The 23,503-nt window shown below is 54.2% G+C and overlaps 1 protein-coding gene across 4 annotated transcripts; it reads left to right on the top strand.

The window, feature by feature from the left end:
• The first annotated feature begins 809 nt into the window (after nucleotides 1-809).
• On the top strand, nucleotides 810-22,873 carry CDH16 (cadherin 16). 4 transcript variants are annotated; one of them, XM_043599414.1, is made up of 18 exons: nucleotides 810-930; nucleotides 1,917-1,974; nucleotides 2,239-2,322; nucleotides 2,960-3,115; nucleotides 3,186-3,324; nucleotides 3,681-3,839; nucleotides 4,601-4,797; nucleotides 5,427-5,549; nucleotides 5,763-5,913; nucleotides 6,130-6,357; nucleotides 6,437-6,513; nucleotides 6,588-6,776; nucleotides 6,878-7,119; nucleotides 7,670-7,803; nucleotides 8,533-8,775; nucleotides 8,924-9,031; nucleotides 9,340-9,456; nucleotides 20,696-22,873. In XM_043599414.1, exons 2-18 carry the CDS (start codon nucleotides 1,930-1,932, stop codon nucleotides 20,713-20,715), a joined length of 2,412 nt encoding a protein of 803 aa, XP_043455349.1. In that variant the 5' UTR covers nucleotides 810-930; nucleotides 1,917-1,929; the 3' UTR covers nucleotides 20,716-22,873. The 4 variants fall into 4 exon arrangements, with proteins under 4 accessions (XP_043455349.1, XP_043455351.1, XP_043455347.1 ...); XM_043599412.1 differs by lacking the exon at nucleotides 20,696-22,873 and adding an exon at nucleotides 10,272-10,620 and having other exon boundaries at nucleotides 811-930; XM_043599413.1 differs by lacking the exon at nucleotides 20,696-22,873 and adding an exon at nucleotides 10,272-10,620 and having other exon boundaries at nucleotides 818-952.
• Nucleotides 22,874-23,503: the final 630 nt, after the last annotated feature.

Below are 23,503 nucleotides of genomic sequence, written 5' to 3'. Positions count from 1 at the left end.
CTCAATCTTCTCTTCCTTCTCAGAGGCACGAGACAGTCCATTTTCCCAGCCCTGTCAGTGTCAGCAACTAGTGTGAACCCTTAGGGAGCCTCAGGGGATCTCAAAGGCTGCTGATTGCTCCACCCATTGGTCCCAGTGGTGGGTGGTCTAAAGCCCCAAATACCCAGTTCAGGTCATGTTCATTTATCCTTCATGTGCAACCTCCTTGTTTTTGATCCAGTCAGGAGCTGCCAGGGCCAAGCAAGGGCAAGGTCATTACTGCGTCCCTGAGACTTGCCCTGGAGGGCTCCCACTCTGATAGAAGAGACAATGGCAGTCTGGTGTCTTCTCTGCTCTGATAGAGGTAGCACATTACATGGGGTAGAGATTATTCCCAGAAGAGAATCCTGAACAAGCGTGGGATCCCAGGGAAGGTTTCCTGGAGAAAGAAATAGCTGAGTACTGAAGCCTGAGTAGATGTTCACCAGACAGATGAAGGGAGGGAAGGACATTCCCTACGAAAGGAATAGAGTGGGCCAAGATAGAGCTGCAGATGCTGGTACATGGAGGAGAAGTGGGATCGAGTCTGAAACCACAGAAAAAGAAGTCATGTCCAAGCCCAAAGGGCCAAGAAATACCATTGGGCTGTGTAGGAATGGGAGAAGTGCCAGGCCAATGATCTCCCCACCTCCTGGGGCTGGCAGTCATGGATGCTGAGCAGCCCCCAGCTTTCTAAAGTCAATGAGTAACTTTGGGGGGCTGGGCAGGGCCGGGTCTGCTGCTGTGGGCCAGTGGTGTTTTCCACTCCTGAGCAAGCCTGGCTGGACCGCCTACCTGCTCAAGTGTCCGCCCTGCCCTACCCCACCCATCCCGGCCTGGCTAGTGCTCCCTGGAGAAGGAGTCCTCTCGCCTGGCGGCTGGACCAAGGGAGCCCGCCTGAGGCACCAGAGGGTGAGGTCCCTGGAGTGGAGGGGTGAGCAGGGCTGAGGCTGGGGGTTGGTGGTAGGGGAAGGACAAACACTGCCCTGTCCAGCCCCTGTTCGGGGAAGAATTCCCAGGAGCAGTTGGAGTGGTTGTCCATGCTCTGCATGCTCAGCTCCAAGCTGAGTGCTGAAAAATGCCAAGATGAGGGCAGGACTCCTGTCCCGAGGGGACTCTGTGTCTGAAGGATGGCAGTGTGTAGAAAAACAGGCCTCAAGACCCTGAACCATGAGTCCTCTGTTCCAGGAGGCATTGTCCTGTGGTCAAGTCTTCTGTGACCTTGGTCATGTCTTGCCTTTGAGGCTTTACCTGCAACATGAGGTGACTGCAGGAAGTGACCCTTAGAGTCCTCAGGGCCTTCCCAGATTCAAGTTTTTGGGATATTCAGGGCTGCTGGGCAATTGCACTTTGGGATCTACATACAGGCTGGGGAGGCTATGTTGGGAAGGAGACAAAGGTCTGGAGGTGAAACTCCCATGGAGATCCTTGTGGGGCCAAGAACCAAGAGGCAGAATGGCTGGGCCTAGGGGCCTAGGTGGGCCTGGTCAAGGAGCTGGATGCTACCCTGCAGGCAATGGGGAGCCACAGGCCCCTCCAAGAGGAGAAAGTGGAGCACAGTGTGTCGTGAGGTCCCACTGGCTATTTGTGTGGAATGGGCTGAGGCAGGGGACAAGGATGAGAGTGGGTGGAGAGCAATGTCCAAGTGGGTGGGATGGGGAGGGGCATCTCTGGGAGTATAGAAGGACAGGAGACAGGAGGAGACCTGGCTGACTGCCCCATAGTGACAGGTAGCAGGAGGTCCAGCTGAAGAAGGGAAAGTTGCCCCTGTGGGGCTTGAGGAAGCCATGGCTTGGGCTGAGTGGCGATGAGAGGAGGGATACTCTCTAGGAGGAGAGTAATGGGAGGGACCCCGTGCCTACTGATCCTGGCTGTACCCTCACTGCCGTGTCCTTCAGGCCCATCTTGACCATGGTCCCTGCCTGGCTGTGGCTGCTTTACCTCTCTGTTGCCCAGGTGAGCTGGACCCTGCTCGACTCCTTCAGATCCTGGCCCTGGGTGTTGGCACCATTGTCCCCCACTCCACCTGCACTAGTTGCACTGACCATGGAAGAGACTAGTTGTGGGAGGGCGTTCAGAGCTGGCTATAGGCCTGTTGTGGGATCAGGAGGTCAAAGACCAGAGGGTGGATGGGTTAAGGTATGGCCAGGCTTATGGAAGGGGCAGAAATTCCCCTTCCTTGTCAGCTGCCTGTGAGACAAGGTGAGAATCCTCCCCCAGGTTCTCCCAGAGGCCCAGCCTGCAGGACTGTATGTGGAAGTCCCAGAAAACTATGGTGGAAATTTCCCTTTGTACCTGATCAAGGTAAGCCTGAAAGCTGGGTGGGTTATCCACCCCCAAGTCCTGCTTCCCCTACCTCCAGCATTTTATCTCTTTCTTTTAATCCTGCTTCCCCAAGAATATGTGCTATAGTGAGTGAGTAACAAAATTTCAATTCCAGAAGAAAGTAGAGTTTTAAGTTGAAAAATAAATAATTGGTTGGGGCGCTTGGGTGGCTCGGTTGAGCGACCGACTTCAGCTCAGGTCATGATCTCACAGTTCACGAGTTCAAGCTCCACATCAGGCTCTGTGCTGACAGGTCAGAGCCTGGAGCCTGCTTCGGATTCTGTGTCTCTTCTCTCTCTCTGCACCTCTCCTGCTCTCCCTCTCTGTCTCTTAAAAAAAATAAAAATAAATTTCTAAAAAAAAAGAAAAATAAACAATTGGTGGTGGGGTTTCAAGGTTTAGAAAGGAAGGCAGGGAGTATTGGGATGCATCAGGTACAGGGGAAAGAGCTCCGGCTTTGAATCTCAGTCCTATGACTTCATGGCTGTTTGACCTCAGGCAAGTGCTAGCCCTCTCTGAGCTTCAGTCTCCCCACATATATAATGGGGTCATTGGGTGGAGGGGCATCCCCCAGGCCTGGCTCCCACTGCCTTTACCTCTCTGTTCTCCCCAACAGCTACCACTGCCCCCTGAGGAGACTGAAGGTAAGATGGTGCTGTCAGGAAACCCGGACATGACAGCCGAGGGCCCCTTTGCTGTGGATGCAGAGTCTGGCTTCTTGCTGGTGACCAGGGTCCTGGATCGCGAGGAGCAAGCGGAGTACCGGCTACAGGTATGGCTGGGCCAGATGTAGAGGAGAACAGTGAAGGCAGGGCGGGGCACTGACTATCCTTCCCTGCCAGGTCACCCTGGAGACTGAGGACGGACATGTCTTATGGGGCCCACAGCCCGTGCTTGTGCATGTGAAGGATGAGAATGACCAGGTGCCCCACTTCTCTCAGTCCATCTACAGAGTTCAGCTGAGCCAGGGCACCAGGCCTGGTGAGTGCCCAGGGCAACGGACTAACAACAAGGTCATGTGGGCAATGATATGGGCAATGATGAGAGAGTAAAGAGGTGGCCAGACACCCAGCATAAGCACAGGGCAGCCAGGATCTGAGGCACCCCCCTCCTATTTCTGTCCCAACCTTCTCCCCCTACCCTCCTTAGAGTCCTCTGGCCCCATCCAGTCTTGGCCTCTGTTCACCTGAAAAGTGGGGTGAAAAGCTGTGGCTCCCATCCAGAGTCCTGATATGATGGTGGATATAAAAGGAAGTACCAGGAAGAGATAGGGGAGGCTTGGGAAACCCTCCCCAACCCCTTCTCCTTTCATGGTTTGTCCTCTCCACACACACCAGGCATCCCCTTCCTCTTCCTTGAGGCTTTGGACGAGGATGAGCCAGGCACAGCCAACTCAGATCTCCGATTCTACATCCTGAACCAGGCTCCAGCCCGGCCTTCCCCAGACATGTTCCAGCTGGAGCCTCGGCTGGGGGCTCTGGCCCTCAGTCCTGAGGGTGAGCCTGAGCTGGGTGTGAGGAGGAGAGAGGTCAGAGAAAGCTGGGGAAGGCAGCATGTGAGCCGTAACAGTAGGATGGGTTGGAGCTAGAGATGAAGAAAGAGTATTCTGGGTGGAGAAGAGCAAAGCACAAGGCTTGAACCTTGTGCATGGAGAGAAAAAATGGTGTGAATGGAGTACCTCAGCCCTATACCCTGGACACCTGAGTGTAAGGGACAAGGCTAGGAGAAACCTGAGGGGTTGTAGCCCAGGATGTTGCTGGGAGACCTTTGGACTGATTGTAAAGGAGACCTGAACCTGGGAATTCAGACCAGAGGCACATGATAGGGAAAGAAAAACTAACCATATATCTGCCCAGCCAGTCACCCATTCACCCATCTACCACCCAACCGTTACACATGTAGTCCATCTATTCAAACATCTATGCAGATTAACCCATCCACACACCCAAATTCCCATGCATTTACTTGGTTAACCATCCATGCATCTAACTGGTCATCTAATCACTACCCAACCACTCATGTGTCCCTACCCCCATCCTAGTCATCCAGTCCATCAACTATTCATTGTGTGGATAGATATGGAAATGGCTTTGCAAATTTTCAAGTCCTGCTTGAGTGCTCACTATGGTGTTAAAAGTCTTACCCTTGGGCCAAGAAAGTATCCTGGACACCTGCCATATGCTTGGCTTTGTGTTTGGTAACTCACTGAGAAGGATGTCCTGGACTCCTGCTCAGCTGACCATCCTGACCCTTCTAGGAAGCACCAGCCTAGACCAGGATATGGAAGGGCCCTACCAGCTATTGGTACAGGTCAAGGACATGGGTGACCAGGCTTCGGGCCACCAGGCCACAGCTACCGTAGATGTCTCTGTGGTAGAGAACACCTGGGTGCCCCTAGATCCTGTCCACCTGGCAGAGAATCTGCAAGTTCCATACCCACACCGCATTGCCCAGGTGAGTAGGTGCCTGTCAGTGGCTGAAGTAGCCCCATGGATGGTACATCTGGGCCTCAGTCTCAAGATTTGGGTGGTGGGTCTGAGGCCCAGCTTGACCCCTGCTCCCCTCCTACCTATGTTCTTCCCTCGACTGTCCCCATCAGTTCCCATCATGGAGTAGGGCATCCAAGGCCCCAGAACCAGGCCCACAGCCCCTCACCTGCTATCCTCTGGCAAGCGTGGCTCTGGGCCCTGACCTGAGCTTGCCCCAGGTTCCTTAGGGGGAACAGCTGCCACCCTCTGCTGCCATGGGGATTGTCACCCGGGCTTGGAATGTCTCAGACCTTCTCGAGGAATGCCCCGGGTCTGGCCCAGCCTGAGAGGGCACAGAATAACAACCTGGTCATTCAGGCATTTTGGGCAGGGTCTGGGCTCGGACCAGGGCAAGGCCACCCTGGACTTGCTACAACAACGAGTGTCCCAAACAAAAAGACCCTATCTGGACTCCAGGGAGGATAGCAGCTTACCTGACGTCACACAGGAGCAGGGGCCCAGGCTCCCTACCCAGGCACAGTTGAGACATAAGAGCTGATGTGGGCTGTTCCTGCCCCTCATCCTGGGGTGCCCTTATTCTGTGACCCCTCCCAGGTACACTGGAGTGGGGGAGATGTACATTATCATCTGGAGAGCCAGCCCCCTGGACCCTTTGATGTGGATGCAGAGGGGACACTCTACGTGACCAAGGAGCTGGACCGAGAATCCCAGGCTGAGGTGAGGTGAGGTGAGGGGGAAGCCAGGAGGGCAGGCTGAGGGGTGCCTGGTCACTGTCCAGTTGGCTTCTGGGGGTGTCACATCCCCCACAGGCACTGAGGCAGTGGAAGAACACCCAGAAGAGCTGGAGCTGGCCGCCGGAAGGGACCCAGACTGAGGCCAGGCTGGAACGGCCCTTGGCCTTCATCTGAAGACCCCCACTGTCCACCTCAGTACCTGCTCCAGGTGCAGGCTCAGAATACCCGTGGTGAGGACTACACAGAACCTCTGGAGCTGCGTGTGGTAGTGATGGATGAGAATGACAATGCACCTGTCTGCCCCCTACATGGTTCCCCAATCAGCATTCCTGAGCTCAGCCCTCCAGGTGGGCTATGGGCCTTGTCAGGGGATGCGGGAGGGTTGAAGTCCTTGTGAACCATCCCATCTTGCTCTTCTCTGGGATGGGACCAGCCTCAGGCCCCTATATCAATGTCCCTACCCTTCCATAAGTTCAGGTTCAGTCCAGCCCAAAAGAGGAGTGGGCAAAGTGAGGCCTGCAGATTGGCCTGTGGTCCCACCCAGGTGGGTACTGTCTTTACAGGCACTGAGGTGACTAGACTGTTGGCAGAGGACCTGGATGCCCCCGGTTCCCCAAATTCCTACATTGTGTATCGGCTGCTGAGCTCTGAGCCTGAGGAGGGAGCAGAGGGAAGAGCCTTCAAACTGGACTCCACCTCAGGCAGTGTGACAGTCGGGGACGCCCCCCTCCAGGCTGGCCAGACCATCTTGCTTCAGGTGATGGCTGCTGACCTAGGAGGAGCAGAGGGTGGTAAGTGCCCTGATGGTGACCCATGTTCTCTCCCTCTATTTCTATCCTGGTCTCTCCAACATGTCCTCTCCTGCCTCAGGCCTCAGCAGCACATGTGAGGTCACTGTCACAATCACAGACATCAATGACCATGCCCCCGAGTTCACCAATTCCCAGGTAAGCAGGAACAGGGGAGAAGACCTTGGGAAGGCACTGATGAGGGGCTCACAGCCCCTCCACAATCTCTCCAGATTGAGCCTATAAGCCTCCCTGAGGATGCAGAGCCTGGGACTCTGGTGGCCACACTCACAGCCACTGATGCTGACCTTGAGCCTGCCTTCCGCCTCATGGACTTTGCCATTGAGGTGGAGGACGTGGAGGGGACCTTCGGCCTGGATTGGGAACCAGACTCCAGTCATGTCCAACTTCGACTCCTCAAGGTAAGGGGCTGGGGGGTGGGAAGGTTTACGCGTATACTCATATGCATGCACAAGTGTGCCATGCCCTGGCCCAAATAGTGACCCAGCTGCATTGGTTCTAGAACCTCAGCTATGAGGCAGCTTCAAGCCACAAGTTGGTGGTAGTGGTTCGGAGCGTGGCAGAGTTGGTAGGGCCAGGCCCAGGCCCTGGAGCCACAGCCACAGTGACGGTTCTTGTGGAAAGGGTGGTGCCACCCCCCAAGTTGGACCAGGAGAGCTACGAGGCCAGTGTTCCAGTCAGCACCCCAGCTGGCTCCCTCCTGCTGACCATCCAACCCTCAGACCGCATGAGCAGTCCCCTCAGGTGAGCCTTACTGGGCTGGACCTCCCCTGCTCCCAGGGGATGACCCCCAGGGCCTCAGAGGGGACTCACATTATCTGTGGCCTGGAATATTTCTCAAACCATGGCTAATGCCAAGGTTGTGACTCCTGAGGTTGGGTCAGAGCTGGATGAGCTGGACAGGCCATGGAGAGGAGTGTTAGGTGCTCAGAGGACACCTCCCCATGCTGTCTTGAACTGGGCCCTCCCCCATGCCCCACCCAGACCGCAGCACAGATGAGGATGTTCCTTGGCCCCATCCTGTCCCTTTTTGGGGTGACCCAGGACTAGTGGTGTTGAGTCAGGCCCCCCAGGCTCTGATAGTAATGCCCACAGTATCCATGATTTAAGCCTTGTCCCTCAACAAGCCCCTGAAGCTGGGGAGGGAGACTAGGCACCTTGGGCACTGCTGCCTAGCAGTGAGTCACAGAGATGATGTGGAACTTGAGCAGGTCACATGGCCCTGGGGGTCCCTGAGTAAGACCCCATATATGGTTTCAGTGCCTCCCTGCCCCCCATCTTCTCTGGGCCTTAGGTTCTCCCTGGTCAATGACTCAGAGGGCTGGCTCTGCATCAAGGAGGTCTCTGGGGAGGTGCACACCGCGCGGCCCCTACAAGGTGCCCAGCCTGGGGACATGTACACAGTGCTCGTGGAGGCCCAGTATGAAGGTACGGCCAGGCAGTGGTGGGGCCTCTGGGAGGGAGAGTAAGCCTCAGGCAGAGAGATAGATGGGCAGGACTGAGCTTTCTTCCCAGGCTCCTTACTGGCATCTACTCTGCCCAGGCAGGAAAGAGGAGCGAGGGCTGGGGCAATGTCAGTCTCTGAGATGCCTGCCCTTTCAGACCACCCTCCTCCCTCAGATACTTACAGTCCTCCAACACTGCCCCTTAGCTCTAGAGGGCCTCTCAGGTGTTGGCTTCAGATATAGGTTAGGAGCAGAGGCTGGGGGCCTGTGCAAGCGGAAGGAGTGCCAGGGGCTGTGTCTATGGCAGGTGAGCCAGAACTCTGAATGCCACTTTGACAGGATGAAAAGCTGGCCCAGGGGTGGGTATGTTAGGGCAGCAGGTCTCGGGTCTGGGCTGGACTGTCCTGTGGTATATGACAGACCCAACAGAGCTGAACTCCCCTACAGTCAGGGCATCTCCACACGGTTGGGCCATGAAACTGGTGGTTGGCGGCTTGGGAGGAGGTGAGGGGATGCCTGGCATCCAGAAAAGCACAGGAAGGTCTGACAGCTGTTTGGATAGTGAAGGGGGCAAGGTGCACTGTGAGGAGGAGACAGGCGTGGGGATGCTGATGCGGATGGACAGGAGGGGTAGAGTAGGGGAGGTGAAGCCAAGACTCAGCAGGGTGAGATCAATGGGCCTGGGGCTAGCTCAGCACTGCCTCCTCTGCAGATGAGCCGACACTGAGCGCCTCTGCAACCCTCGTGATCCACTTTCTGAAGGCCCCTTCTTCCCGGGCCCCAACTCTGAACCACGTGCCCACCCGACACCTCTGCACACCCCGCCAGGACCATGGTGTGGTTATCAGTGGACCCAGCGAGGACCCTGATATGGCTGGTGGACATGGTCCCTACAGCTTTGCCCTTGGTCCCAACCCGACAGTGCAGCGGGATTGGCGCCTCCAGGCTCTCAACGGTGTGTGGTGGGGCAGCGGGGGAGACTGTGGCTAAGGCAGGAAGTGGTGTGGCACTTGGAAGTGAGATGCCCTTCCACTGTGAGGGTGGGGCTGGGCTTAGGGCCTATTCAGGCTACTGACTCTGGTCACTGCTTATGGTCCCAACAGGTTCCCATGCCTACCTCACTCTGGCCCTGCATTGGGTGGAGCCACGTGAGCACGTAGTACCCATAGTTGTCAGCCACAATGCCCGGATGTGGCAGCTCCTGATCCGAGGTAAGGCCAGGGCTCCGTGTGCCTGCAGTTCCTGAGGGAACCATTTTGATGCAGGGGGAGGGGCTGGGTACACATGAATGTTGGTTCACACGGACTGCAAATACCTGTGCATGCCTGCACATCTGTGATCAGGCGCACGGATGCTCGTGCACACAGACACACACATAGAGGAGCATGCTCACCCCCCCCAACACAAATACATATGTGTGCACAAAAATGTGTATTAGCCGGCTGCACTGGGGCTGCCAAGCAGCTGGAGAACCCTCCCCCACCGCCTTTACCTTCGTCCCCTGCCCCCTGTCCCCTAGTGATCGTGTGTCGCTGCAACGTAGAGGGACAGTGCATGCGAAAGGTGGGCCGCATGAAGGGCATGCCCACGAAACTGTCAGCTGTGGGCATCCTCGTGGGCACCTTGATGGCGATAGGTAATGGATGCTGAGCTCTTGAGTGGGGGAGGGTGATGGATGGTTGGAGTCACAGCCTCCAGATGCACAGTGCCCTGTCCCCTGATGCCCCCCAGGACTGGAGAGGGAACCCCACAACTGTCCTAGTCATTATGCTCCTGTTTCTTGCCATCACAGTCATCATCACCGTCATCGCTGATAACAGCATTTACTATTATATTATTATACGTTGGCTGTGCAATATAGGATTGTCACACTGAATTCTCCCCACAACCCTGTGAGGTAGATCCTGGCATCTCCCTATTTTCCATTTGAGGTCACTGAGGCTCAGAGAGGTTAAGTGACTTGTCAGAGGTTACACAGCCAGAATATGACAGAGCCCAGGTCTTTCCAGCCTATTCCCTTTAGTCCAAGCCTCCCTCTCTATCCCCTTGATTTTTTTTTATCCCTATAGATTTTTTTCCTGGCTGTTTTTGTTGTTGTTGTTGTTGTTGTTTGGTTTTGGGGCTTTTTTTGGTCAATTCTACCACAATGCGACCATGTGCCTGTCTCTCAGAGATCCATGGGAACAACTCACTGGCTCCCGTATGACTCCCACCCAAACTGTTCCCCAGAGGAGGGGACTTTGGAGGTGGGGGTGTTCTGTGGCAGCTGCAGGCCAAGCAGTCAGGCTTCTTCTGGCAGCAGGACGACAGCCAAACCCAGTCTAGACTTGGGGATGCTGTCTAGGAAACCTTGCTTCCTTATTAAACCAATACCAAAGCAGGCAGTTTTTGGTGGTGGACAAGTCCCATGGCCCCTTCTGAGAGCTGATCCATCCCTCTTGGGCCCCTCAGGCATCTTCCTTATCCTCATCTTCACTCACTTGAGCCTGGCAAGGAAGAAGGACCTAGATCAGCCAGTGGACAGCGTGCCCCTGAAGGCGGTGGTTTGAATGGTCCAGCCAGACCCAGTTGGGAACTTGGCCTTTCCATCTGAGTCCACTGGGAGGGGCCCAGGACTGCTGATCACCGGGGGCTAGGACAGTGTAAAAGCCCCTTCACCGCCCTAGAGTGGAGGCAACATCACCACACAAGTCTGTAGAGCCTGACCACTGACTTTATGGGCTGCCCATGGGAGTGCTCCAAATGGTGGCACATTTGTCCAATAATAAAACCTCAGAGAGCAGGGCATGTGTTCTAAGGGGCTGCTGTGCCTGTGTCTGTCATGTGCGTGTGTGCATTACCCATGTCCAAGGTACCCATGTACCTTGAGTATTTTCCCATCTCCTGCTGCACAGAAAGGGTCTAGGGGCTTGAGGGACAAGCCTGGGGTCCCCTTTGAGGAGGAACATGGGGACATCATATTGGTTTTTGGTGAAAACTTGAGGTTGGAGCAAAGTGGGTCATTTCTTTTTAAAAAATATTTATTTGGGGGTGATGCACACGTGCATGGGGGTGGGGCAGAGAGAGGGAGAATCCCAAGCAGACACCATGCTGTCAGCACAGACCCCCATGGGGGCCTCGAACCCATGAACCGTGAGATCATGACCTGAGCTGAAATCAAGAGTCAGATGTTTAACTGACTGAGCCACCCAGACACCCCAAGGTGGGTTATTTCTATGGGCATTTGGAGACCATGGCTGCAGCCCCTTGCTGGGTCAACTCTGACTAGGTGACGGTTGAGGAGGATGTCCTTGAAAGTGTATTCTGTGTTTTCTGGGACATCATATTTGCTAGGGGAGGGCATCAGTGAGTCCATGTCCTGTGCTCCTGTGTGAGCACACTCCTGTGTCTGTGTGAGTCACCTACACATGAGTGGACAGAGGTCCCACAGTCTTAAGTGGGGCCTAAATAGGGCTGAAAAGAAATCGCGAGGGCCTAATGTGGCTGGAACAAGAGAGGTAAGCTTGGGAATGGGTCCCTCTGCCCCAGTGCAGGCCCCAGAGCACCTTTGGATTTCATATACAGGCTGGTAAGTACATGAGGGGCTCTGCAGAAAGTCAGAGAAGGGGCAGCACTGGGAACTCCCATGGCTCACCCTGGAGATCCCCCCGCCCCAAATGAACCCTTTCCCCTTGCCCAAGATTAAGCCTTGGCCCTGGTGCCCTGCTGAAGCCAACCTCCAATCCCTGACCCTTGACTGGCCCCAGACACATGCTGATCTCCTATACACCCATCCCAACAGTCTCTGGGGAACTAGGGTGGGACTTGCTGTCCCAGGCACCCTTAGCTGATGATGGTAGATCACGGGGAAGGGAGAAAAACAACCTCTGTGAGGCCCAGTCCCTATTTTTAGGAGATAATCTCTCCACTCCTGGCAGATTCTGTGGGATGGGGGCCAAGCGCAGCCAAGAGAGATGGGATGGGCATCCTGGCTGGCCTCTAGAGCCTGACTCAGGGAGGATCCCCAGCCCAGGGATGAACTCTGAGGCTGGTCCCAGCCATTCTCCGCCCAGGGCGTGCACACGTACACACACACACACACACACACACACTCCCCAACATGAGGCTCTGCCAACTCGGTCCAAGCAGAGCTTCCTGCTCCTCTCCCAGGATCCTCTACTCCTCCTGCACCCACTTAGAAGTCTCCAAGGTGCAAAGCTCTTTGAAGGTGGCATCTTATCTTCCCACCAACCTGAAAGGGCAGGATTATTGGCCCCATTTGCCAGTGGAGCTTCTTCTTTTTTAAAAAAATGTTTGTTTATTTATTTATTTATTTATTTTTGAAAGAGACACAGTGCAAGAAGGGGAAGGGCAGAGAGAGAGGGAAACACAGAATCCAAAGCAGGCTCTAGGCTCTGAGCTGTCAGCACAGAGCCTGACATGGGGCTCAAACTACAAACTGTGAGATCGTGACCTTAGGTGAAGTCAGATGCTTAACAGACTGAGCCACCCAGACGTCCCATGCTAGTGGAGTTTCTTGAAGGTCAGAGAGGTTCGGGGCTGCAGCTGAGAGTCTTGGAAGCAGAGTGCAAGGTGGGACTATCTGGCAGAGGTTCGAGTTACCTCTCCTGAAGTGTCCACAGCCTTCAGCAGGCCTCTGCTCCCATGAAATCCCTGAGAAGGGCATTGGAGATCATCTGGGCCAGTTCCTTTTTGTAAAGTTGAGAAAGTGAATCACAAAAAGGTAAAGAAACCTTCCCAAATTCATCCAGTCAGTGGGATGCAGCACCTGAGCTGGAACCCTGGAATCACCCTGCTCTCAGGTCCTTAATTCTGGATGGACAGATAGGTGGATAGGTGGGCGGGCGGATGATTGGCGGAGTGAATGGGTGAGCAGGTCTGCGGATTGTAGATGGGTAAATGGGTGGATGGGTTGGTAAGCGGGTTGGTGGGGTACCAACAAGGGAAGAGTGAATGACAGGACACCGAGGTGAATTAAGGCACCTGCCCCAGTTTGAGGGATTTTGTCTTTGGCTTCCAGGCCCCAGGCACCCTCTGACTGTGTCAGTTTTGGGGCTGACCATAAGGTCCATAATCCCCAGGGATGCAGGCTCTGTTTCCCCTAGAATCTGGGGACATAAGCCTCTCCATGATCCCCAGCCTATTTCCTTGCTTAGAGGAAAGCAAGTGTCAGAGAGGGGGCGTGGCTTCTCTTGGGTCACAGAGGGAGAGAAACAGAGAGCTGGCACTGGTCTGTGGGCTTGGCCATGGGTCAGTGAGTGTCAGTAGAGATTACACTAGGGAGGTGGGCCTCATTCTGCAGGCAGGGCCTAGCTGCTAAGACAAGGTGAGGGAAAACCTGTGGCTCAGTATGGGTTGAACATATGATCCAGGCTCTGCCCCATCTTTGCTGTGTGTTCCCACATGAGTCGCTTCATCTCTCTGAGTCTTGGTTTCCTTGTTAATAAGACGGGCTTCACGAAAATGGAGTTGCTGAGAGGACAACATGAGATAATCACCAGAAAATGTGTTTAACACAGTGCTGGGCACACAGCAGGAGTTCAGTACATGTGGCTCTCCTTGGCCCACAGACTGTGGGGGGTGGGGTACCTACTACAGATGCCTACAGCCATGTACTCTCACATTCCCCAGGGGCCCTATGAGGGCCAAGGTTTAGGAAGGGAATATGAGGGGCACCTGGGTGGCTCAGTCGGTTAAGCGTCTGACTTCAGCTCAGGTTCTGATCTCATGGTTCGTTGGTTCGAGCCCATGTAGGGCTCTGTGCTGACAGCTTGGAGCCTACTTCAGATTCTGTGTCTCACTCTCTCTCTGTCCCTCCCTCCCTTATTCTCTCTCTCTCAAAAACAAAATAAACATTAAAAAAAGAAAAAAAGGAAGGGAATATGAAGGGGAGCCCCAACTCTGGCCCTGACATGGCCCTGCTGGGTGGCCCTGGGTAAGACACCCCCCTTCAACCGTTGGCTCCCTGCCAGCTCTAAAGCTGTCTCTAGGGGATGTTGAGAGGTCTTATAGGGTTCAGACTGGTCTAGAGCTTCAGGGAGTCACAGGGCCTGCCCCGGTGGGGAGCTCATTCTCCCCCTCTCCCAGGCCCCTTCCAGAGGCACAGGGCCAGATCAAAGGGACCCAGCACTGAGGATTGGGAGGCGGGCTTGGAAAGAATGTAAACATGAGGATATTTTTAAACTTTTTCCAGCCCCAGAGATTAAGGCTCTTGAAGGGAGAGGCCCAGAGACTGGTCTGGCCCTCACAAAAAAAGAGTGTGGGGACCTCTGAGACTCCCACCCCACCCACACCTACCTGTACCCACCCCAGGACTCTAGCTTGCACCCCAGGGCAGTTCTTCCTCTGATTTCATTTCCAGAGGTCCTGCTGCTGCGGATAGCATGTTTCTTCTTCTTAAAAAAAAAAAAAAAAATTTAATGTTTATTTATTTTTGAGAAAGGGAGAGACAGAGTGCAAGCTGGGGAGGGGCAGAGAGAGAAGGGATACATAGAATCCGAAGCAGGCTCCAGACTCTGAGCTGTCCACACAGAGCCCGACGCGGGGCTCGAACTCACGAACTGTGAGATCATGACCTGATCTGAAGTCAAACGCTCAACCAACTGGCCCACCCAGGCGCCCCGGAATAGCATGTTTCTAATGAGATGACCCAAGAGATGTGGGAGGGCCCAAAGGGTTTCTAGGGTTGTGGGGGCCTACCTGGCAGGGCTAGTGTTGAGGGGAAGATGAGGAGGGGAAAGAGGCTGGGAGCAAAGGTGAGGAGGCTGGGGGAGGGCCTGGGTCCAGGTCTGAGCTATGCAGTGAGTCAGGCTGTGGGAGATGTAGGGGCCACTGACATGATGGTGGTTGGGGGTGGGGGAGGGCTGATTACCCCCAGGTGTCACAGTGACTCAGGAACTTGGACACAAAGCTCCCTACATCTCACCACTCTGGATGTCACAGTGACGCTCACCCTGGGTTCTATGACAACAGCCTCTTTTCTCTGAGTGATGCAGCCACCCTCGCACACTCATGCTACACAGTGGAGCACACCCACAGGAGTGTCACAGGGAGACTCAGAGAGGGGACTCAGTCACAACATGCCCCCCCCCCCCACCTTGTGATCATATCCCAGGCACTCCCACAACTTTACCCCATCCACATCCCCGCTCATCAGGAAGTCAAAGGGTCAAAGTTCATGGGGGTATTTGATGGCCAGCCTGTGGTTACCAGGACAACAAGTAGAGTAGCCGTAGCCCCAGGAGAGGCCTTGCCGGATGTTTCCCACGTTCCAGGGGTGCTGCTATGCCGCCTTCTGCTTATGGACCCAGAGAGAGACAAGTGTCCAGCTCTAGGTCACACAGCTCCTCAGTGGAGGGCAGGGTTCAGGGCAGGCATCCACAAGGTGGCGTGCTGCCTTCCAGATTGCATCCACTGAGGAAGCAGAGACAGAGGACAAGGTCTGATGCTGTCTCATAAGATGTTGTGGGACTTCGGGCCCAGGACGATGCAGGAGCTGGATGGGGCCAGAACTGATAGGACTGGGGGCCTGGTACCTCCCTGAAGACGTTGCTGTTCTGTCCCTGTGTGCATGCCCAGTCTCAGTTGCTATTCTTACCTACTTAGTGGTGGCCACAGGGTCAGAGATAGTGGCTGGGTGGGAGGGAGTCATGAGCACCAGCCCCTTATCTGACACATTCTCTGGAAACTTGGCAGGGACTGTCAGGCTTTGGGGGCCTGGGCAGGGGGGCAATGGGATGGTCACATGAATACGTTTCGGGGGATGGGCTCATTTGGGACAGAGCCCCGCACCAGCTGCCTCTCTGACAGCCAGGCAAGTCCCATCAGAACTGGGACTTCCAGTGGGACTTCCTCCCATGTGGTCATCAAGACCCACAGGTCGTCCTCAGCTTCTTACCCAGTCCCAACCATAAGACACAACCTTGAAGCCTCTGATGCCCCTGAAGACAATGTGTTGGTTTCCCTGGTGAGGCTGTAGGTGGAGGCTGCCTCAATGAGAAGAGCACAGTCCTGTGAGCACAATACTGTGAGTACTGTGTCCTGCCCACTTCTAGGCTGTGTGACCTTGTGCAAGCTGCTTCCCCTCTCTGAGATTCGGTTTCCTCATCCCTTTTCTGGGATGTTGTAAGAATGACAAAGTCCAGTTGTTAGGAATCCGGGCTAAGGGCTGCAAATGTGTGTGTGTGTGTGTGTGCACATGTGCACGCACGTATGCTCTGGTGGGCCGCCAGGATGGGGAGAGGGAGGTGCATAGGTCCCCCACCTTGGAGACTCCCGCCTCATGGATTTTCCATTGGCACGTCGGCACCCTCTCCCCCAAAATAGGCCTTAAGAGCCGTGTTCGACAGAGCCCAGACTGAGGGGACTTTTTTTAGCTGCCCTTTGATTGTCAGCTCTCAAACGGCCACTATTTCAAGCCCCAACGCCTACAGGAGTAGGGCCAAGTGGGGGCCCGAAGTCAGCTCTGTGGGCCCGGCTGGCTCCTGGAAGGCATCCCCTAGGGGGCTAGCCACGCCCTCTGACACTCAGCACTGCCTGTCAGGAGAGCACAGCGTCCCCTGTGTATTGGGCTGAGGGCTTGTCCGTCTGCCTCCAGGGAAGCTGCAGACCAGGCAAAAACCAACCTCATTTACAGAGCTCACCCACAGGCTGCTGGCTACCACTGCGAAGAGAAAAGCACATTGTGGGGATTAACTGAGATAATACAAGCAAAGCCCTTACTTAGTGCAGGGGCTGGCACATCACTGGCCCTCAAAAAATGGCAATAGCTACTAGTATTTATTAGTGTCATGACAGCTACAGTCATTCTTGTTTTTGTTGTTACAGTAACATTTTTATCTGGTTTCCTTCTGGTCTTTTTTTTTTTTTTTTTTCAACGTTTATTTATTTTTTGGGACAGAGAGAGACAGAGCATGAACGGGGGAGGGGCAGAGAGAGAGGGAGACACAGAATCGGAAACAGGCTCCAGGCTCTGAGCCATCAGCCCAGAGCCTGACGCGGGGCTCGAACTCACGGACCGCGAGATCGTGACCTGGTTGAAGTCGGACGCTTAACCGACTGCGCCACCCAGGCGCCCCAGGTCTTTTTTTTTTTAATGCATATATCTTATGTTGCTGAGTTCAGGTAACAATACTCACCCCGCCCTGGCCACACACACACCTGGTTGCAGCAGAAAGGAGCCCCTCCGACTCTACTGGGGTACCATCTATGCATCCCGGATCCCTGAGATTGCACTCGACCTTTCTGAATGTCTGGGGTATAGCTTATGTCATCTCCAATACCATCAATCCCTGCCCCATAGGATTTCAGGGCTCCAGATTTTGAAAGTCAAGTTCTAAATGCTGGATCCCCATATGGCTCCTGCACCTGGATTCTAGAACCCTCTGGATTAAACCTACAGAAATGAGCTTGTTTCCACAGTTAGATGTGAGGAAGAATTTTCTGGCTGTTCAGGTGCATAAGGTTTGGCAATGGGTCATGAGGAGAAATGAAGATACTCTTGGCTTCCTGGTCATAGTGTGTGGTGGCAGGGCAGGGGCGGGGGCATGAGAATGGGGTTTGCCAAGAAGAGGGGGAGAAGGGATGGGGTAGAAAGCCAGATTCTGGGAAGTGGCTGGGAAGGGAGACACAGGGAGAGTGGCTGAGCCAGGTTTCCCCCTTCCCTTCTGGTGTCATTTCCCAGCAGGGCAGCAAGGTCAGCTAGGGTTGGGGGGTCACATGTTCCACCCTTGCTCCCAGTGGTTACTGCACAAGGTGAGACTTCCTTGTTACCCGAAGGACAGAAATAGGTCCCAGGTGATGGCCAGCAATCCATGCCCAGAACCACCAGGGTTATTCTGAGAGTGGCAGGCACAGAGCCAGGCCAGGCTTGGTCAAGTGGACTGAGCTGGAAGTGACATCCTTGGCCTGCAGGTTCACCCTGCCCTTTCAGGAATCCTGAACAGGATGTGGGAACTGGAGCCATCCTCAGGCCGGCCCTCGATAGGTGGGCTTCACTCGATTCCTGACTCAGCTGTGTGACTTTGGGCAAGCCACTTGGCATCTCCAAGCATCAGCTTCCTGCTCAAATGATAGGGATCTTAATCCTTGCCTCTCAGGGTAGTTGAGAGAACTCTGTGAAGCTGACAGATGTGATCAATATATGTGTGAACCTCCATTTCTGCTGTCCCAGAGTGCAAGCCTCGGGGTCCAGAGAAGACAAGGGGCTTGTCTGCATACCCCAGCTGCCAAAAGGCCTCTTACCCACCATTCTGAAGGAGTCAGAGTCAGGCACAAAAGCACGTTTCTGAAAGGGCTTGTGGGGATTTTCCAGGAAAAACTCTATCCAACTGGAGAATTCCATTCCCAGCCCTGCTGCCCAGGGCTCAGGCTAAGGAGGGGATGGTCTGGTTCATTCCGGTTCTGTCCAGCTCCTGCTCCTCGCCTACAAAGTCCAGGTCAGGGTACCTCAAACAATGTTCTTTCACTGTTTGCTGTGCAGTGTGAGGGGTCTGAGGCTCCCAAGGTCCTGCTCGAGGCCCCAGCACAGGACAGTACTGGGTTCACAGTTGGTCCTCCCCTGACTCCTCAAGCCTTCCAGGGCCCTCCCCTTCCCTCATCCACATGTCCTAGCATTTTCCCTGGAGCCAGCCCCTGCCCTCAGGGTCAGCCTCGATGGACATGGACCAGCCAGTGTGATGGACGCTGACTTAGGGAGAGATGGCGCCTGACCCAGCTCAGGGCGTGGGAGCTGACAAATGGAGCTGAAGTAGGGAAGGGTAGCCGGGTTGGGACAACTGCCTGGGCAAAATCTCAGAGGACTGGGACATGCTGTGGCATACTGTGACATTTCTGTGAGGCTGGAGCACAGGTTTGAGGGAGTCTGATGGGCACTGAGGTCAAGGGTGGTAGTTGAACTTGACTCAGTTAGTTGCTGAGCTGGAATTGGAACCAGTTGCTTTCCCAGCCCAGGCCTCTTCCTTCACAGGTACTCCCACCAGGGTTTTCCCAGGGTTTGGCCAGGAACCAGGTGTGTGGGTGGGGAGTAGGGAGGTGGGAGAATGAGGGGGGTGTGGGGGGTGTGGGCGGGATGAGGGGGGTGGGGAGTCCTCTCAGCAAGGGGGCCAGGCTGCCAAATAGGAATCTCAAGACATAACAGGGTGTTACAGCTGGGCCCAGGGGAACCCAGCTCAGCTTGCCACAAGGTGGCCACCTCTGGGATATTCCTGCACCCACAAAATGCACGTTCTGCCCACAAAGTTCTCCAGGGAGTCATTGGAACACTCAGATCTGCTGGGAGCAAAGCTCTTGGAAGGTCCCCCCAGGGCCCTGGGTACTCCCAGACCTACTCTGTCATTTTATTTCAACTTTAGCCCAGCACCTGTGCCCTCTCCAGCTGCAGCCACCTTCTTCACCCCTGTGGAGGGGAACATGGCTCCCCTCCACCCTGCAGGCTGGCACCAAGGTTTATGAGCCAGTGCAGAAACCTCTGAGAGCCACATGGGTGGAAAAAGTTACCCGGTTCTAAATCAGCCAGCCTCTCGGTGATCTCATCCCCTTCCCAATATAGTCATACTCCCCTCCTCCAGCCCCTGGCCCGTGGGCTAAGTCACGAGGGAGCTGGTGGAGGGGGCATGTGTGAGGGCTGGGGGAAAGGATTTTCACTTGGGGTCACACTGTACATTCTGTTTCATAATGTGATTTCCCATCCCACCCCCACTTACAGTATTTACATTTAGCAATTTCCTGTCTAATAATAAAGACTGCTTTTTAAACTGTCACTTAAAGTCCACCAGATGGATGCACCAGAATGTCTTTGTCCAGTATGTTGAGGAAGGACATGTCAGCAGTATTCAGTTTCTCTTTCTTAACCAACACCAGTGCCACAGCCATTTTTGTTCAACCCCCCTTATGCAGTTGGCTGACCCTCTCCCTCTCTTTCTCTCTCTGATAAATTCTGACAGGTGCTGGGCGGGAGAGCAGGCTTCACAGTGTGGGTGAATAGTTCTGGGCTCTCCCCCAAGCCAGAGGTTCCAAGCCCAGGGCAGGGGGCGGGGGGGGGGGGGCAGAGACCAGTCCAGGGCCACCAGGGCAGGAAAGCAAGGCAGGCTGTGATCTGCTAGTCCCTCCTGCCTGCTCGAGACAAGCAACCCCTTCCCTCCCTCCCCCACCCCCCGCTTCCACCTGCTCTTGCCCTCCCAACCCCCACAGGCCAGGCTGACCAGGAATACAAGTAAAGGCCATACACAGAGGCCGTCTTGTGTTGCATGCACACAGCCCCACTCCAGGCAGAAGCAGAGGGTCCAGCCTCAGGATGGGACTCCCCACAGTCCATCCAATCCACATCTTGCCAAATACTCCTCTGGCTTCTGCTAGAATGCTTCCACGGACCAACAGCTCACTCCTTCCTGCCAGGCTTTCAGGAAATGGGTAGAGCATATTTTTGTTTGGTTTTTTGGTTTTGTTTTGTTTGTTTTTTTATCAGATGAATAGGTATTCAACAGAATTGCGTGATTGCTTAGACAATCACATGAAAGCTAAGAGGAAGTTTTGAAGTCAGATACCAGGGCTCGAAACTCAGCTCCACATTTACTAGTTTTGTGACCTTGAGCATATCGTTTTTCTTTTCCAGGCTCAGTTTCACCATCTGTAAAATGGGTTCATAATATTTGCTTCGGGGCATCTGGGTGGCTTAGTCAGTTAAGCGTCCAGCTTCAGCTTGGGTCGTGATCTCAGTTAGTGAGTTCAAGCCCCCCGTCGGGCTCTGTGCTGACAGCACAGAGCCTGGAGCCTCCTTTGAGTTCTGTGTCTCCCTCTCTCTCTCCCCTTCCCCTGCTCATGCTCTGTCTGTCTCTCTCAAAAATGAATAAACATTAAAAAAAATACTTGCTTCATAGGGTTGCCAGATTTATTGTGAGGGACTGGTTCATGTGGTTATGGAGGCTGAGAAGTCCAACACTCTGCTCTCTGCAAGCTGGAGACCCAAGAAAGCCAGTGGCGTGGTTCCAGTCCAAAGCTGAAGGCCTAAGAACGAGAGGAGCCAATGGTGTAAGTCCCAGTCAGAGTCCACAGGCCCGAGAACGGGGAGCACCAGATGTCTAAGGGCAGAAGATGGATGTCCCAGCTCAACGGACAGCATGTTTCTGTCCTTTTTGCTCCATTCCAGCCCTGGGTGGACTGTCTGATGCCCACCCACTCCTTTACTCAGTCTACTGATTTAATCTCTTCTGAAAACATCCTCACAGCACACTCAGAAATAATATTTTACCAGTTTTCTAGGCATCCCTTAGCCCAGTCAAGTTAGCACATATGATCAACCATCACAACCATCTCTCAGACTTACCAATTATCAAGACTGCTGCACACTAATGTCAATCCCCAGGGTCACAGTTGCTAAGTTCAGCCCAGATTCAAGAGGAGGAGAATTAGACCCTACAGCTCGGTGGGAGGAGCAGCAAAGAATCTGTGGTCATCCTTAAAGCTGCCACAAGGAGCAAGAGGTGGAGGGTTCCAGGCTCCCTGCCAGGAGTGACCAGGGAGCAGCCTGACTCTTGGAAGACGTGACCTCAGGTTATGGAGGAAAGACCTCTTTCTCTTCTCTCCTTTCTCCCTGCATGACTATGGTATCTGCACACCTGGGGAGGAGTCCAAGGAGGCAGGAGGGGAAGATGCTGAGCTTTCTCCCAAGGGTGAGGGATAGCCTGGAAGGTATGGAGCAGATGAGTGATACATAATATTTGGGTCTGACCCAGATCACTCTGGCTGCCTTGTGCTGGGTGGAGTTGACTGGAGGGGCAGCTGCTGTGTATGGGTGGGAGGGTAAAGGTGGTTTGGACCATTCTTGGGGCTGGGCAAGAGAAAGTAGACCCCCGAGCTGCTGGGAGGGTGGCTGAGGGGACTGGCTGCAGGATGCAGGAAGAGGAGGTGGGAAGCGTTCAGAAGTGAGGGGCAGTCCACAGAGGGGAACATCCACATTGGGGCAGACTGGAAAAGGTAGCAGCTACTTCCTCCCCACGTAAAGCTCACCACCTGGCTCTGGCTGTCTTAGGTCCCCAGGAGCCCTCTTCCCACAAAGCAGGGCTGAGTGATTACAGGACAGGGTCCTTCTCCCACCCCACATTCATTCCAGCCCCAAGGATGTCTGGGGTCTGATGAGGCTCCCTGAAAGTTGCCCCAGGCTGCAGTCCCAGGGAGCCCCTGCTCTGGCAGGGCAGTGCCTCAGGGCCTCATGGAATATGATCTTCCCACTCCAGCTGCGGCCGGCACCAACATGGCCAGATGGCGACATCTAGAGGCAGCTTCCTGTCTCACACGGCTTCTCGGCAGAATCCCACAGCAAAGGGCCTGCGCTGGAGGTGCCAGCCAAGCCGAGGGCTCCCCATTGGAGTTCCCATCATCCTTAGGATCGAGTGAGCCAAAAGGCAGAGCTCAGAAAAGGCCCAGCCACTCCATGCCTCCATGCCAAAGCCCATTTTGGAGTTAGCAAAGCCCTGGAAACGCCAAATGAACCACCCATGGATACTCTACCCTCCCAAAAGGCAAGGACATGTTGGCTTGATGATGTTCCCTATCCCCCTACCTGCTGCACACCTTTGTCTCAGAGGAAGGGTCATCCCAGCAACTCAGCCAGCCTCTTGTCACGGAGCCAACCCATCATCTCCACCTCGCAGCCAGGCCCATCCTGTGTCCTGAGTCCCTAATGAGAATTCCTCTCCTTAGCAATGCCTTTAAAATCACTTGTTCATTTCCATCTATCCACACCCGCAGTTTTTCTGGTAACAGAGCTCCTGACCCCTCTCCTCACTTTTACACCACCACTCACAGTTTTCCTGCTACTCCTCTGACCTCTCTTTTGCTGGTTCCTCTTATCTGCTGCTCCCTTAATCATCCACCCATCTGTCCCTCCCCCCAATCCTTCTTCACTCATTCTACAATCAGCAGGACAGGAACTACTTCAGGGCATGGAGTAGCAACAAGTAAAATAAAAACAAAAAATCTATAGAGATGAAAGAAACAGCATAAATTTACTTCCTCCCCCTGGAAAGAGCCCAAAGAACTCAATTTTTAAAATTTAATTCTGTTTCCCTTGTATTTTTTCCCTTATATTTTTATCGTGTTCCGAAATGATGGGATATTGGAACACATATGTTAAGTATATCTAGCTTGTTTTCAGCACCACCTACTTCTCTATCCCATCCCCACCCACCCTGGGCCAAAATTGTGCAATGAAAAGATTTTTCATGCATCATGTTCCCTTTCTAAAGGGGCCAGTATAGGGACAAGTGGATGATCTGTGGACTCAGTTCAAATCCTGGCCCTACCATGATGTCAGGGGCAAGTTTTTCAGTCTCTGGGCTTGTTTTATGTCATTAAAAAGAGGGAAGTAGCTCTTCCTGTTATCCTCATCAAACCTCAGACATCCCCTTTTCCACTTTTCCCTCCCTCAAATCTGCTCTTCTTCAAGTCCACCCTAAAGTGTTAATAACTTAATAGTTGGATTGCATTTTAAGAAGCACCCATAGAGGCCGTCCTTAGGAACTTTATCTCTCCAGCAGCAGGGAGATGCAGCTCAGGTGCGGCAGCGGGGGCAGGGGAGGGTGGTGGGAAGAGGTGGAGAGGGTCTCCAACACTATGGAAGTAGCTGTCTGGAACGTTTCCCCAAAGCTGGCTCTGCATTTAACAAAAGCTGGTTTCACAAGCTCAGT

Source organism: Prionailurus bengalensis, chromosome E2 (genome assembly GCF_016509475.1).
Source record: "Prionailurus bengalensis isolate Pbe53 chromosome E2, Fcat_Pben_1.1_paternal_pri, whole genome shotgun sequence".
NCBI lineage: Eukaryota > Metazoa > Chordata > Mammalia > Carnivora > Felidae > Prionailurus > Prionailurus bengalensis.
The sequence above is the reverse complement of the archived record's forward strand: the minus strand, read 5'-3'. Positions and strand labels throughout refer to the sequence as shown.